The sequence below is a fragment of the Pterocles gutturalis genome, unplaced genomic scaffold (genome assembly GCF_000699245.1).
Source record: "Pterocles gutturalis isolate BGI_N339 unplaced genomic scaffold, ASM69924v1 scaffold22682, whole genome shotgun sequence".
Classification (NCBI taxonomy): domain Eukaryota; kingdom Metazoa; phylum Chordata; class Aves; order Pterocliformes; family Pteroclidae; genus Pterocles; species Pterocles gutturalis.
The window spans coordinates 31435-49431 of NW_010108472.1; the positions used below are offsets into that span (position 1 = coordinate 31435).

At 34.9% G+C, this 17997-nt stretch overlaps 1 protein-coding gene across 1 annotated transcript in view; it reads right to left on the reverse strand.

The window, feature by feature from the left end:
- The window catches only part of PTPN4 (protein tyrosine phosphatase, non-receptor type 4 (megakaryocyte)), a gene marked incomplete at its 3' end in the record, with an annotated part of 53424 nt that overhangs the window by 31418 nt on the left and 4009 nt on the right, over positions 1-17997 (reverse strand). The window contains exons 2-9 of the mRNA XM_010072657.1: positions 15027-15134; positions 12815-12857; positions 12640-12718; positions 8873-8917; positions 8571-8623; positions 6237-6357; positions 5053-5140; positions 3800-3888 (exon numbers count right to left, since the gene is read on the reverse strand). Coding sequence (XP_010070959.1) covers positions 3800-3888; positions 5053-5140; positions 6237-6357; positions 8571-8623; positions 8873-8917; positions 12640-12718; positions 12815-12857; positions 15027-15134 — 626 coding nt within the window. The remainder of the gene's footprint in view (positions 1-3799; positions 3889-5052; positions 5141-6236; positions 6358-8570; positions 8624-8872; positions 8918-12639; positions 12719-12814; positions 12858-15026; positions 15135-17997) is intronic.

Here is a 17997-nt window from a genome sequence, read left to right on the forward strand (position 1 = left end):
CCCCCCTCTTCTGCTAGAGAGATTACTGCCTTTGGTGATTTACAGGCTCAAGGAGAATGATAAGGATGAAAGCTATACACACTTTTTTCATCTCACCCCATAATTTAGGCAGAGTGAGGTCAGCTGCCTTTTAAGCCTGAAACCATTTGGAACAGACTCAAAACTATAACATTAGCCAAAAAGGTCTAACTCAACACAAGAGTCACCATTCAAGTACAAAGAAATGACTCAGCAAAGCTGAATCTCAGCTATTTTTGAAAAATACTGCAGATAAGAGAGAGTTCATATGCACTGCTAATACCCTGCTAGTCATTAAATAAAAATATCCATACTCAGCCAAAGCAAAAGTCATGTCTTCCTATGTTTCCCTTCTCTGACTGTCGGCAATGGTGTACACATCAAGGAAAAAGCTAAGAACAGGCAGGCACCGATAATATTTTCCTGGTATGATTTTCCAGTCTCCAGTCATCTCAGACATACTAAATCATAAGATCATAGAATTGTTAAGGTTGGAAAAGACCTCAAGGATCATCAAGTCCAACCGTCAACCCAAGACCACCTAACCCACCTAACTAAAGCTGAAGATCCTGAGGGAAGTGAGGAGGAGTGCAGCAGACGAAACAACCCTGGAGTTCAGAAGAAGAAACTCCAGCTTGTTCAGAGCTCTGGTAGGCAAAATCCCTTGGAAGCTGCCTTTTGGGGCATAGGAGGAGAGGCGGCCAATCTTAAAGTACAAGTTTCTCAAGCCAGAACAATTCTGATGCGCTAGTAAAGATGCAAGCATGGGAGGAGGCTAACTTGGATGAACTCAGAACTGCTGACTGAGATCAAACACAAATCAAAGTGTACAGGATGTGGAAGTAGGATCAGACGACCAAGGAGGAACATAGAAGTACTACCTAGGCTTTCAGAGATAAAACTAAGAAAGTCAAAGCTCAAGTGTATTTGCAACTGGCAATGGATGCGAAAGGCAACAAAGCTTTCCAGGGGTACACCAACCGCAAAAGAGAGGCAAAGGAAAGTGTGCCTCCACTGCTGAACATATGATCTAGTAACAAAGGAAAGGCTGAGGTACTCCTCTCCTTCAGTCTTCAAGGGCAAGATCTACTCCCTGGATGCCCAGATCTCTGTGCCTGGTAGTACAGTTTGGGGAAAAGAGGAATTACCCACAATACAGGAAGATCAAGTTAAGACACACTGGATAAAAGGCGGTCTCCTTTGCTTTGACTTATTCCTGCCTTGTCTCCCTCCTGTTTCATTTCTCCACATGATCATAAGGATCACAATATGTAATTTAGATATAATACCAAATTAAGAGGGAGAGGGCAAAAACATTTTACTTGATTCTTCTCTGATCCGCACAGTTAAGCCTTTATTTCTTCTCACATACATGCATGTCTGTCCTCTCACTTGTCTCAAAACTCAGCTCAGGAGTGCTGCAAAAGGGATATCTAAACATTCACTGGAGCCATAAAGCACTGGGAAGACATTACACAGCTCCAGTTGCACAGGACCAAGAATAAGTGTAATCATGAAGAAAAAGGATCGGTACTGGTGTCACTGGAGCAGCTGCATGACTATGGATAAAAAGGGAAGGTAATAAGGTAATAGGTATACTACTAAGCTATATGGTGAGAACTGATATTTCAGATCCTTACTTACAGGAAAAGAAAGCCTATAATAGGACAAAATGGAGGAGGGTGGTGGTGGGGTTTGGGTTTTGTTTGTTTGTTTTGTAAAGAGCCATTACGCTGGTACAATAGTCTTCACAGGAAGAAATTAATATCCCTGATGTCAGCTGATATGGTTGAATACAAAGAAGAACTATTTAGGTAATTACACACACAGAAAAACACACTAAGAATTTAGATCAGCAACCCTGGCACACAAACAACATGAAGCAGAGCTCACAGAAACCTTTAGCTTCCAGTAGAGACACGTAGCTTAATTATGACTTACATTGTACATACTCAGTAATTCACTGGTGTCTTTTATAGCACCTCTTTCTGCTATTAGTATTCTCCCAAAAATAACTGCAGTAAAAGCAGCCTGAATTAAAACCTTCCTGATTATTACAGCATTGCATTTATAAAGCAGCCTTAATCCAGAAATGGCTCTAACACTTCAAAACTCTTACCAGATAAAGGTTATCTTTCTTAGAACATGTCACTATAATTAAGGCAGGTCCTACTGACTAGTACAGTAGCTCCAGACTTATCATTGCAAGATCCAGTTTTAATTTACCCAACTAATGACGGAGACCAAAAATTTACATGCTCTGGAAGTGCCTAAGGCTTACTCGTCTTCGAATGCTTACAGGCAAAATGTTTACCATGTTCAATTGTATCTGGCTGTGGGTAACACTTATGTCATAGCTTTATCTTCTTCCTTCCGACAATCTACTGAAATTTGAGCATTCATACTGTTTCTCAACATGGCAAACCACAGGACACGTAACATTCTACAACAAAACTGGAGACTAAGCCTATCACAAAAAAACAGAATGTCTCAGAAATTCAGTGGGTTGCAGGAAAGATCAAGACTGTGATCAACATCTTGAATCTCTGCAAGGGAACTTACTAAGTGAAAACAAGTCATTGATTAGAGGTAATCGATCTTCCCCTGTGCTAACAGAAAACAACAAAACCCAATGATTTCAAGTGCTTGTATCAGTTTGAATTCAGAGAAAAGTTTTTCCAGTTTCAATTGTGCTAATCAATTTAATCTGTTTATATGAAGATGACAGACCAGCCAAGAACTTTAGAGAAGTCCAGTGCTGCATTGCCCAAGCACACACATCAGTAGCAAATGAAAATGCAAATCAGTAGCAAATGAAAAATGCAAAACTTTTCATCATTTTTCTACAGCAAACAGCTTTTGTGCCTGGTAAAATAGTGTCTATTATGACAATCTTATATGGCTGACTTTGTCCACTCAGAATGCTGTTACAGCATACTTAACAACATATGGTATAAGTAAGGCTGTCAAAGTGGATTCCAAACAGGCAAAGGAAACCAAGGGAAAGTAACTTCTGAGGCAACTAAAAAAAGCACTGGGGAAGGTGACAATGTCTGTAGAACACTACAGAAGTTATAGAGTGCTTCTATATTAGTTATAGAGCTGAACAGGATTTCTCTTAGGTCTTTCACCTTACTATATGAATAAATAAGAAAAGGATCCCAACTTAAGACAACTGATAACTAGAGTAACATATTTAACGAGGATAACTCTGCGTTTACAGAACAGCTTTAAAAACTATTTTAGTTAAGAAGAAAAATAAATGACAGTATTTTCTGAAATTTGATCCTTATCATGAAAATGGTTAGCTATGGATGAAGAGAATGACAATATCCTGAATGCTCCACCTCATTTATCCTCAAGTGCCATACCTACATTAAATTTAACACACATAGTGCAATTAAGTTATAAGTGACACAACAGGTAAGAGCAATTATTCTCCAGGTTCATACTTCTCAATTGTCTCTTTAAAGAGTGTGAGCTAGACCATAAGACTGGCCCTGGCTATAGAGTTAGTTAAATATAAACTATGCTTACAAACTCCAGAAGAAAAAAAAATAGTATTAAAATTCATTACAGTTTGCACCACAATCATTCAAAAGCACAGCATGCAGAACAGGACAGAACCCCATCATAAAATTACCCATAGTACATCAGAAGGTAAATAATTTCAACTTGATATGCTACAACTAAGTTTCAGTCTTTTTTAAAGTGTGTGACACTGCTAGCAGTAAAAATATTTTTTCAAATACCAAACATTAGCTTAAACAGTTGTCCTTACCACTGAAAGGTGTTAATTCGTACTCTGTTCTTAAAAATTAGTATTCCACCTGACATCACTCCAATCATTATTTCATTATTACTCTGATCCTTTAAAAGAAAAGAGAACATTACTTGAAGAACAATATAAATATCTTTGAAACTTCATATATATTCATTCTCATCTCTCTCTAAATACACAAATATCATAGTAAAACAGACCTCAATTAACATGGAAGGAAATTTGTTTTGATAGGACAAGTAAGAATTAAATTATTCATTCCTAGTTAGGACAAGCCCAAATGATTGATCTGAGTTCTCTGTAAGATACCACAGAATTTTAATTTCTTAATTAAACCAACTTCAAAGAAATACACAATATAGAGTATTCTAGCAGTTTATTACAAATAACAGCACTAACAGACTGGCTTGACATTTGCTACACTAAAAGCAACCAGCAACTTAAATTCCTACCTGAAAGGAAATTGCAATCTCAGAACACAGAGAGGACAGATTCTAAAACAAATAATATTATAAGCATATTTAAATAGCACATTTTTCCTGAAATATCTTTGCACTCTAATCGAACACCTGCTACAGATCTCTCAATATGTGTGCAACAGCAGGATACAGAGAGCAGTGAAGTGGGATACATTTCAAATTCTATTGCAAGTTTCCCTAACCTTAGGGAGTAGGACAATATTTAAAAAACAGAGGCGTCTTAGTTACTACAAATAATTATATTCTGAGGCTTTGCAGAAATGGTAACACTGTACTAACAGGTTAAGATCATTTGAGTCAAGACCTCAAGCTACTTGCTTTACCAGATGAAACTGACACTATATGAAATCATAGCACACTCACCTCATATGACAGCTCATATTACATAATGACAATGGCTTATCATTTGGTTCTAATCTGAACCAAATTAAATATTTTCCAAAGCAGATAGATCCTTACATATCAAAAGCACATTCAACAAGTACACTTTTCTTATTTACCTGTAGCCAAGTGAACTGGCACTCAGGCCAACAAGGCTCAACCTGAATAACACACATGTAACTCAGTTCAAATTTAAGCAAAGAAACACCCTCACCACAGTGAAACAGTGGCTACTGAAATTAGTAAATCAGTTAGGTACCTAACAAGACAATAATTATTTTCTTTTTTTTTTTTTTTTCTTGTAAGCAGCAGCCAGAAAAGCTCACTAAAAATAAATATTTATTTTTCCATAAATCTCAGATAAATCCATTTTTCCATTACATCCAAACTTACCCTTGCGTAGTGCAATTCAACTCCATAAAGTTCTAAGGTACGTGCTGTATTGAGATAATTGAACTCTGCTTCTGCAGGTGACAGCCCTCTGAAAGAGAGAAGCTAAATCAGAAACATCCTAACATAACCCCCCATGAGGCTCCCTAGCGAGCTCAAACAGAAAACCTGCATTCATTTTACTACTTCTACTCCCACCCTGAAATCTAAGTTTCCTTCTCACCATAAACAGACTGTAACCCAGAAATTTTAAAACAAAAACCTTGTGCTTCCATAGAGACAATGTCTTAACAAGAGTCCACAACACAGCTTGCAAATGCACGTTTTACTTCTAATGGACTGTACCATTTAAACGTCTATGGAGCTCTAGAATCTGGAAATTATTTTTGCAGTCCTGTATTTTGTATTGGTAACAACTATTTCTCTCCAAGGTTCACCCTTACATTACCATCAAGTCACTTTAATTTCTTTACCATATCTAACAGAAATTGCTAAGACATTGACTGAAATGTAACATAACATTCAGTACTTTCTAAGGCAAAACCATGCCCCAATTAAGCAAATGTTTTTGTAAACACAGTTAAATTTAACAAAATGTAAGCTATAACAAAAAGCACTTAAGATCTAAAACACCAAGGAACCATCACTGAAAAAGTACCACAATGTTACACATTGAAAAAAAAAATATTTTCCATTGCTTCATTGCCTTTTCCTCTTCAGTTAAAGGTCACAGACTTGCACACAGGAAAGAGCAGATATTGAAGAAAAGGACTTTGTTACTTCTAAAGTAACTCTTGTTTACTGGTGAGAGCACCATGAAAACAAACCCTTTATGCACAGAGCATTCTCAAAGACTGAAAAAAACTCTTAAAGAAATTATATTCTGCTAAGTTAATATCCTAACACACAAATACTGGTTTCAGTGTACCTTTAACATGTTCATTTTTTCACTTTTCCCTGTCATTCTGTCATAGATATTCTATCAGTGCTGAGTATCAATGGTACTTACTATACAGACAATCTACCAAAAAAAAAAAAAAATCACATTAAATGTACTGTTACAAAAAAAACAACAAAAAAAACCCCAGAAACCTTTAAGGCAAAATACTCAGTTTTTATATAATAGCACAGCACCAGCAGTCAGGATTTGACAAAGTCAGTCAATATCTTCTGCTGTAAATCCTTACATGTGCTGCTGATGTAATTTTGCTATTTCTTTTTCAAAGTCTTGAGGCTGGCTAGGGATGAAAGAATAGTCTGAGAGGTAGCCTGGCAAGTTTTCTGAATGGTTGTAGTCTCCCAGCTCGGCTAAAATATTAAAAAGAGAGGTTATTGTTTATCACTGATGTACTTGGCATTGTGCAATGCCCCCAAATTCACAAGAGTCTGCTCCCACATACTTTACAGCAAACAAAAATAGAGAAGACATTTGAACTCCCCTTTTCCCTTTTGAATAAACAGTCACATTCCCAGTGAACACTGTGGAAATCGTTTAAAAAGAGCTTTGACTAGGTACTTATGAAGTCTATAAAGCATTTAATTTTAAATACACAAATTAATTAATAAATGCTGTCATAATGGCTAGCACTAAATAATACACTTCAAGGTATTTGATTATTTTACCTTTGCTTGCTTTCCTGTGATTACACAATATATCTATTTGTAACACTACAACTCCTATTTCTTCATTTAGCATCTGCAAAAAAACCACCAACTCATTCTGTACCAATAAATATTCAGAAGCATTAGAAAAATATTTTTTGTACATTCAATTGTATGTACACGTACATATACCTACACCGAAACTACTTCACTTGAAACTACTAAAAAGGGGATTTGCATAATTGCTAACACTTTCTTAAAATTATACTAAATAAATTAAAATCACATTTATTGTCAGAATAAAAAACATATAAACAACACTTCCTAAAAATACAGGCTTTGAGGATTTCTAACTCCAATAAAAAAAAAAAATTAGCTTTAACTATCTCCAATCACGTAACAGATCTACAGTGCCAGATAAATAACATCACATGGGAAACGTGGGGTCCTGGGCGGGCCTACTGACACTCCTATGGGGCATGGAAGAATGGACAAGAGGGATGAAGGAGCTCATGCAGGTCAGGGATAAGCAAGGGAGGGGAAGGTAGGAAAGTTGTCTGGGGCACTCACATCGCGAGAAACCGATCCTATTTTGAATAATTTAAAAATTGGAAAATGGGATCAGGTTTCATAACAGAGTGCATGCCTTGCTAAAAACCACCACAGAGAATAGAGGACTGTCTGAGATCTACCTCTGCTATCTACATGTATTTATAAAGAATCCCAAGAGCTAAAACCAGGGAGTTTAGTGACAGGCATGCACAGAAAATTATTAGACAGAGGACTACATACTGAAGAATTTAAGTGCAACAGAATTTCTTATATAAATGGAACTACAATGCACTGCGCATACCCACCACTTCTACAATATTTGAAAAATAAACATACCGCATTCTGAAAAGCTTAAAATGTTACAAACTTTTCAAAGTGCTTGCTTCATTATCAAACACTTCATCTCTTACAAGACAAATCCCTAAGGCATGACAGCACTTGCAGTACATCTCTATTTCCAAGTAGCTGGAGTTTGGGAGTTTTGTTTAACAGAAATTGCTCTATTGATCGATCTGGAAAAAGATGACCACCCACCAAACTATGTATAAAACATTACATTAACATTACTACACATTTTTTCCCTGAAAAGGTTAACATGAACGCTATTTCTCCAGTACTATGTACAAAGTATACATAGTACTAAATGTAGATGTAAGGATCTTTCAGAAAAACACCAATAGAGAGGGATATATCAGGATTGCTTATAGAACTGAATTTCTGAAAAATTACAGATTTCAAGAACTAAGTGCTGAACAGTCCCTTAGATGGTTGGTTGTTGTGAGTTTTTTTTCACTGAACAATTTAAATTTAAGAAGGAAAATGGAGAGAGGAGAAGAGGACTTGATCTCAGAGTCTTCAAAACTTATCTGCTCAATGGATGCCTTAAAATTGCCAACACTGGTATTGAACTTTTTGGCCAGATATGACCGGAATTCCCTTCTCCACAACTATCTGGAGGTTCACTTTATGGTAGGTTAAAAATGTTTAAGTATCTAAAAAAATGTTTTAGTATCACTGTCAAGAAAAAAAAACCACAAAACAACCCCACACTTCAGAATGCAGAGAAATAGAAGAGGGTTGTTCTGAGGGGTTTTTTTTTTGGTTGGTTGGTTTTTGGTTTTTTTGGGTTTTTTTAACTGCCTGGGTTTGAAGAGGGAAAGCAGAGTATTTTTTCCATATCTAGTTCAGCAAAACATGCTGGGGGAGACCAATCAACCAACCATATTTCCTTAACAATGAGAAAAGTAGCATCATGTCCACAAACATCACAATACAATGCCATACAAACTACATTGTTTGGAAACTAATCAATGCTACTTTTTATACATTTCAGTACTAACATGTACATGAATACTAATTATACTTACATTGAACAGCATAGGAAGCCAGAAGAGCAGCAGTATTATAAGGACAGGGCAATCTGTTTTGTTTTGGTTTTAAAATGAGAAATAAAAAAAATTACATTTTTCATATGAAATTTGCTTATTTTGAAAAGCCTAATCTTTCGCATTCTATGCACAAATTGGACAGATAAATAGTATAAACACTTCTACTTGCATAAGCAGTAATTTATTTTAAATACATTTTTATTTTTGCAGGTAAAATCCCTCACTATTAACTTTCTCAATCAAAGTTGCATTTAATGTTCAAGACAACAAAAATGCCTTACCTTCCAGTAAGAATGTCCTGTTTAATTTGCAAAAAATACTGGTACCTTATTTAAAGAAACAAACAAAAAACACTATAATTAAAAATAAAATTATGTAAGCATTTTCCACCAATTTAATGCATTTTGCTTTCAGTTAGTGTAAAACTAAAACTTTATATTTTGCAAGCTATCTTTTAAACTCCTACAGGAAAGAAATTAAACCGTGATTAGTAAAATAATAATACAACCTTGTAACTTAAACTAGTTACAGGGTATGAAGTTACACATTATATTTCACTAAAAGGCTGCAAATTTCACATTCTAAATGATTTTATTTTCCAGTATTTATGTTGAACATGAAGTCTAAAAAAAAAGGAACAAAGTGCCTTCATGATGAATGAATGTGAACAGGACTATTCAGTATGGCAACCACAAGTTGAAGTTTGCATTTGTGTATGGAGGTACCTCAATAAGAATGATTTGTACTCCACATAGATAAAATGAATTTATTCTCATTGAGCATTTGTTATTACTCTGTTTTCATTTAAATTAATTACTCTTAGTATTTTTGAGTTACATTCTTAAATAAAAGCTGTGGATTCTATTATGTCCAAGGCCTTCCAACTGACTTCCCTTGAACTCCTGAAGTTTTAATTATCATGTGAGAAAAGCTTGTTTTAGAAAATCATCTAGTTTTCCCATGTCCACTCTTTCAAATCAGGAAGGAGATGGAACAGCAAAAGGAAAAGATTAACACTTTAAAACAAGAACTATTTCGCACCAAACAGTGGCAGCAGAAACACTAGGACTCAAAAACCACCAAACAAACCTGAAACCGCAACATATTTCCCTCTAAATTACTTTGTTTCTCCCAAAAAACCAAAATATTTTGTTAATATCTCAGAATGAATGTTTAGCTCATTCATTTTAGTTCCTTCTTATTTCACTCAAAGGTTTTAGATATTTTCAAAGTATAAATGTTGATATTAAGTGGCAAATCACACCTGCTATAAACCTCCACTGAGACAGATCGAACTGGGGCAACAAACAAGACTTCCTGAGACTGCAGAATGTCAGCAAAAACTTAAAGCAAAAACCCCTTATAACAGAGCACAAAAGCAGGTGTAGCATTTAGGCTCTAATGCCTTTTTATTTTAAAAAAAAAGGTTGTACCGAGTACAAAATTTAAACATAATTCGTGCTTTCTTATAAATGTATTCTGTTTTGGGACCTCCTACATTATTATTATTATTATAAAAAAGATCATCTGGTTTCCATCTTGTAGTTGATTCGAGAGTAGAGTGTAAGCCATACTAATTCATTATAAACACCCATCAAAATTATTAAAAATACTTAGTTCAAGTTTGACTGAAACCAAACATTAAATATTTGCCAACATATTAACTTGCACTAAGAAATTGAAAATAAAATATATCACTTTATTACACGTAATATGATTTCTCATAATTGTATAGTCTTCAGAAAGTGGATTAACTACCACTTTAAAGACTTCCACAAACATTTACAAATGCACACACAGAAATCCAATCATTTACAAGATAAATACAGCAGAAAGGTAAAGCATTCCACATTTGAAAGAAAATGACGGAAAACACTTGCAAACTGACAAGCAAAGATGTTAGCCCACTGTTCCACTCCCACAAAACCATCTAGAGGTTCTTTAACTGACCAGAATGGCAAGAAGCTTAGTTTAAGGTATTAACCTCAAGATTTTATGACTGAGACAGTAGCCAGGACGTAGAGACCTCAAAATACTTTTCTGTTTTCCACTTTAAAATGTATATTGAAACCAAAAAAAAGTGACAGATAAAGCAAAATTTCTTTACCTCTTAAAAAAATGTAATAAATAAAAAGTTAGATTTATATATTAAAAGGATATGCTTCACATGCTTAGCTTGAGCATCTCTTCACAAATATACTAAACAGATCAAGTTTTCCTATTTTTCCTGTTAACATTTATAGCTGCAAAAATGTAGGATCAAAACATTCCCTAAGTGCAGCTGCACCTTCATTTTATTTTACTTTTTTTGGTGTAATGCTTTATTTGAAATATTCCATGGTACTTAAGGGTCCTCATGATTAAGGAACACCAAGTAGAGTTCATTTTCTGTCCCCTGTTTTCAGCTAACAGTGAAGGCTTGTTAGCTAAGCACCCCCATTTGAACACCGAAGCCTCGCATATTATTAAGAAAAATGAGGACTCAATAGAAGCTTTAGGAATGTAGATCTGAAAAAGCCTGCACACCAAATTCAGCTAAAACAATGAAGGCGACATTGTACTACAGTGTTTTCATCTCCCTTATATAGCTATGTCTAGAAAAGGGTAAGACAGCACTATTGCTAACTGGACTCAACGTTAATAAGCATGTCTTTCTGCCAAAACCAGAACTAATGAAGCTTCATTTCCTACCAAGACAAGTTCCTAAAGCTAAAATCTCCAAAACAAAGTGAGCTCCCACTGACCTTTCCTGACCCAGGGCATTGATAACCTGCCTCCCTCACACAAATGCAGAAGTCTAACAGGACAGAAGCTTGCACTGAACCTTTCCCATCTATTCATACTGCCTCATATGTCTACTCATACCTCTGTTTTCATAAAATTTACGAAAATTGAGCATCTTTGAAAAGTCTCAGCTCAAGCTGGAATTGTCAGAAGTTCATGCTTTGTTTCTTTTCTTTTTTTTATAAGGGAATACCAATTACACAAAAGGACCCCATATTTGTGACACAGCATCCTAATTTCACCCCAAAAAACCCCACAGATAACAACTCTCTTCTATAATGATTCCAAATACAAAAGAGTTTTCTCAGGGGCAATTAGGCCTATTAGCAAAAAAGGCAGATCTGACCCAGATAAAGCAATCATACATTACTTTTCATCTAAAAGGATGCTGTACTTATACCTTTTAATTAACAGCATAACATTTAAAGTAAACAGTTCTCCCTTCTCTTTACTTCACAATGAACAACATTTACTGTTTTTCCCATCTCCTTAGGACAATCTTACATATTGCCCTTTAACTCAAACAACACATTTTTCATTATTCTGATGTAGCAAATTGCCAAATTTTCTATGGTAAATATTTCAATAAAGCAAAGTCTGATCCAGGACCTCTGGGACTTATTTTAGTAAATTCCCTCTGCGTAGATGTTTGCAAAATTTTGTCCAAAATATGACAAACCAAAAGAAATCATAAACAAATGTGGACTCAAATTTTCACAGTTTTGGTACTTGTGTTTCTAAAGCTATCCTTAACAATTTAAATATCGTTTTTCGAATGGGGCTGACCTGTTTTCAGAATGGCTGACATCCAAAAATTCCACTGTCAAATCATGCCACTTACGTAGAGGACCACAACTCATTAAGAATACTGAAAATTTGAGACATTACTTCAGAGACTAATTGCAACTCACAAGCCTCCTATCTGGATTCACACTGAGCTTAAATTTGCATTTGTTGGTGAACAGTGGGATTAAGTTTTTCCTCTCTTCACTATTTTCTCTTTTCTGTTCCTACTTGGTAGTATTTTATTCATGTAGTTACTTCACTTTGCATATAAATTTGTAAACTTATTCACAGAGGCTTTTTGTTACACAGATTTGGTGCAACTGCATGGTTCATATCTGTAATTATTAGGCAAAAATTAGAAGCTTGCACATGACACAAAAATTATTTAAAAAACAACTTCCATGTTATACCTTAAAAAAAAATTATAGTTTTCTCCTTAAACATAAGCTTTCTAGAAAAAGAAATAAATTAGACCTACCTTGTATATTCTTCTTGGAGCTTGTTTGGGTCACCTACAAAAAACTTAACTCTGAAGTTCAAACTGTGAGGTGATCCTCCTACGGTCAAGAAAAGTTATTTCTATTAATCAAGGTACCCTGGAAAAATAGCATAATAATGATACATGAATTGACCAAATACATACATGTACTCACTTTTTAATTGTTTCCTGATAGGTTTATTTGGATCCAACCACCTCTGGAAAGAGACAAATTATAATACCATATTTAGAAAATAAAAAAAAATACAAATTATAGCCTTACATGTCAAGAAACTGTTGCTTTTCTCTTACTTTTTACTTGGTCTTTTACCAAAAGGTCTTACTGGCATACAAAGTCTTGTTACTGATTCTGGAAAGACACCAACATTATCATCAACAATTGCTATCGTTCTTCCTCCCCTGAGATTAACCTACGTTGTCCAGATATGTCTCTTGCAGTGCTAATTTGACTATGACTTGGCTCTATGATTGTCACATGAGCCGGAGAGGTTAGAACTCATTACGGCGTGTTTAACACTTTTCAGCTACTCTTTGAACTGATTATCTAAGGTGAACAAACTGTGGCAGTGAAGAGCTATAAGCAAGCTAATTTATGCAATTCAGAAGTTAATTTGCTTAAACTAGTTCCCCTGCTTTTGACTCTGCATTTGACTCTCACATCCAGGGGGCAATCCCACTGGCTCACAGATTCTCTTCAAATTGTCAGCCTGAGCGCCATCTCTGGTAAACCACTAACTGGGATTTCGAAAACCAGAGGCTCAGCACTCAGCCTGCTGGATTAAGAACTACAGAACAATTTTAGCAAATAGCCACCGTCTTGATCATCTCTACAGGAGAATGCTGCTGTGGGGAAGTAGAGACAGATCTTTATAAAAATCAACACTGCAAATTCCAAACAGAAGTATGGTTCTTGGGAAAGCCCTACAAGTTGTTTAAACCACTCCCCATCGGCAACCCAGCAGACTCTGTGTGTACCAACATAGCTCAGCTAACTCTTAAGTCTATCTTTGTTGTAAATACACTTTGATTCCTCATCCCGCCTTGCAGTGCAAGCCCACAAGCCTCAGGAAACAGTGATGTGACCACAATTGCTATGAAGTGACAGAGACTTAACATTGTACAGCATGTAACCACCTCACATTTATCACAGGGCTTTTTTTTTCAGGTGAGGGAAGAGGAAGCAAACACACAGAGGTACCTGAACTACCTAACACACACTATGGATCTGAAGTTAGTTCTGAGTCATTTTATTCATTGGGAATAACAAATAATGATGACTACATCCAAATGCTGTATGCTTGTAGTAGACGACTTGAGAGGAACTGAAGAGATCGTTTGATACAACTTAAAGAGGGTCTTAAGTAAAAAAAACACACCTTACACGAGATAAATTAACTTTTAAGACTAAATGTAAAGGCTTAAGAAAGGACTCTCCAACCAGGGATACACATGAATTTTATACAAGACTCTTTCAAAACATCCAACATATCTGATAAATGCACAGAGCTGACTGACAACCCTCAGGGTTTTTTTTTTTTGGTTGGTTCGTTTTTTTGGGGGGGAAGTACCATTTGAGATTACAGTTAAGTAATAAATTTTTGATCCCATCACTGTGACACACAATTGGGTAAAGGACTGTATTATAAGGAATAATACTCAGTTAAATTGCACTTTAAAACAAGTATTGAACATTTGATACCTATAAAAATATTCAAGGAGTATTCTTGAAGCAATCACGATCTCAGCAGTACAGCTGTAACTACTACAGACACTGAATGTTACAGCTGGAGCTCTTAGATTCTACTGGTGATTTACAAAGTTCTGTGGATTTTCCTTCCAACAAAAGCACATGAACTATTATAAACACTCAGTTTCAAAGGAGTCTCTTTCTTTTTCCATTAAGGTGATGACAGCCCTTGTCAAATAGTGGACTATATGAAGCACCATTAAAAGACCTATCAGGTATCTATACTAGAACCAAAAATACCATACAGGCCAATCTAAAAAACCCTAATTTTTTTGAGAGTCCTAATGAAAAAGAAATTTAAAAAAATTAAAAATAGTTACTATTCTTATCCCAACTGACAATGATCATGCAGACAAGTAAACAGTTACAATAAAACAAGCAATATCCTTTTAAGGTATATTTGTAAGGATAGATCTCAACATTTTACTCCAAACTTGTAACTACTAACATTTAGTCTTATTGTAACTACAAGGTGATACTGACCCACTCAAATGACACAGTTGGAGATGGCAAAATACTGTAATGGCTTCTATTTACTTCTCTTAAAAATGACACAGAGCACAGTGATGAACTTGATAATGATTTATAAAATCGTACTTATAGAACAGTGTCAACTTACAGGATTATCAGTAGATTCATCAGCCAACTGTAAACCAAAGTAATCTCTCTCTGTCAAATCGAGATGCTTGAAGACTACATCCAACAGAACTTGTCCCTGATCATGTTTCTGCAGAGAACAAATACATGTATTGTTTAATGAACAAATATGTAACTGAACACACAGACTTCAGGCAGGCAGAGCAGATACACATTCCTTCAGATGTGCTCTAGCAGCCTAAAGTTTACATATCACTAAGTGTATCCCAGGAATATTATTTTTAAACAAGCTTCATCTCTCTTTCCAAAACACATGCACGGAATCATTACTTTTCCTCTTTGTAATTTTCTGACTGTAAAAATTTCTCACTTCTCAGCTAGCTACATGATTATTCCCGAAAGCCACTAATTAGCCAAATTTTATATTTAAAAGGAATACCGAAAAAAAGAAAAAAAGGCTAGGATTTGACAAATTTGTAGCCTTGCTTGGGTCACTGAATTTAAAAGTACAGGTCTGTACAAGTTATTCTTTCTTACTTTATCTGAAAATCTATTCCTCAATCTAAATGAACCAGCATATTGAAAATGTTTCCAAAGTTAAATGGCATAGACAGCTGAAGCAGCCACATATCTGAGAAGTGTCATTTAAACGTGCTCTCTCAAAGATACTACTTCACTCTAAATGAACCAATTCTTACAGTAACATTGCTTTTCAGAGACAGGTGAACAAACTTGATTTCTACTACAGGGACAAATCTTACCCACAAAATGATATAAAAAGAATCTGTAGTTATTGGTACCTAGCTATTTTTTGCCTAATCCAAAAATCCTGTAAATACAGTAACTGAAACACTGTGTGCACCATTATGACAGGACTCAGTAAGTACATTTAGTGCAATCTGAAGGGAGTTTCCCAAAGAAGTTAAAGTCTCATAACTTCTTGAAGTACAAAAGATAAGGAAAAATTCTGCAAGAACAACTGTCAAACAACAACAAAAAAAAAACACAAGAGAGATGATTCATACATTTTCCACCCAGATTTTCTACTTCTCTGGCACGAAGTAAGCTTCTAATAATCTTCTAGGCGCCAAGTATTATTGACACTACAGTGGATTTGATACATCTTGCCTTGTTTACTGTAGGCAGTAAGATATTTTGAACGTTTTAAAACAAAGAAAACCTGCTGTTCTGCTCCCACATCATCTCACTTCTCATAGAAATTATACAGCAGTTTACAGCTGTTAAAACAGAAATAGGTAACTCAAAGGTCAAAAGAATGCTGCAAGAATTTCATTAATATCCATATATGAGAAAAATATACAAATTGCATTCAGACATTTGTTAACATGAAAGAGCATCCAAAACTTATTTTTGTTCAGCTGAAATTACACTTAAGCTGAGTAAACTGTCAAAACCATTTACTGGGGGCTATTATCTCCAAGCAGCTTGATAATTTATGTCATAATAATAAAGAAATTAGAAAATAGTTATCAACAAATTACACTTGAAATGATCCCAGCAGGACAATCATAACTGCAGCTCTGCATATTCAAGTTGAAATTACATAAGGCATATATTTCAGGCCCAAAATAAATTTGGCAAAGTTAAAGTGATCTAAGAATTGCTATATTTACTTTGAAAGAACATCTTGGTTTTTTTTAAAAAAAAAAACCCTACAGAGAAAATTTCTTGATGTCTTAACGAAATGAATGGCCAGTAGGAGCACCATTGTTAAAAAGTTCACTACTTACTTTCCAATAACTAAAAGCAAGAAAAAAAACCCAAACCATTAACACAAAAAATACACAACAGTCTTAATTCATAAGGCAACTTTACTGTGCAATTCAAAAATAGTCACTTTCATTTTAACTACATTAGGAGTTTCTTATATACTTTGAAATAAACCAGTAATCACTACAATTTTTTTTCAGCAAATAAAACTAATTTTTAAATTACATATCAGCACTAATTGCTTCTTGGCATTTTTCCCCATGGAGATTTAAATCAGAACTCAAACTGAGAACTTACTACAGTAACTATCAGAAAACAGGAGACATCTGGAACCCAAGTTTAGCTTTACATTTACCACAGCTGACATGTTCTTCAAATAATATGCAGATATCAATATCGTAGCTTTTCTCCCCATCTAAACCTGATAATTTATACTGTTTCTTAAATACGTGAAAAGATGTTTCCTAATGAAAGAATTTAGAACTTGCTGATCAGTTTGAATTTAGTAATACAGAATGTCATTTCATGACCGCAAGGAAGGTATTTCTCCTGTAAGAGAGCAGCAAATTTGGTAAGAGAAGACTAGTTTCAACATGAAGCATTTGTTTTGATCACAATGTTTTACTCTCAGTGCAAAATAAAGATAAGCATCTAGTAAAACCAGACCTCAGTTTAACCCGTCTCTGATATTTATATAATGATGTTGCAGCTTGCCAGAGCAGGTGAAGGTCACAATCCTGCTTGTTGTGAAAGGTCCAAAATATTTGTAATACTATCATAACCATTGAATAGTTGCTCTAAATTATAAGAAGATAACAAGCTTCTACTTCTGTGGGGCTTTTTAAAATAAGAAAGCAAAAACAATAAATATGGATTAGCAAAGAAAGAAATGTGCTTTATTCCTACAAACATTAATATTTCCTCTTAAGACTGTGAATAATGGAAAAACATGAAAAAATGAGAACTATCTAACATAAAACTGCATTAGTTAGATACAAAACATATCAACATTTTTTCTGAATTGGAATATTAGAATGTTATGCATACTTCTTACTAGTCATTGCTGGAGGCAAAATGTCCAACAAATTTTGGCCTTTCAGAACCAATTTGCTATCAGCACTAGACACCAATATATTAACTGCACTTTATGAAGTATCTATCATTTAGTGGCTAACATCTAGTACCACTAGATATTTACACATTAATTTCTAATAGCAAAATGGTTCTTAGCTGTTTACAAACACATGTTTGAAAATGTAGGG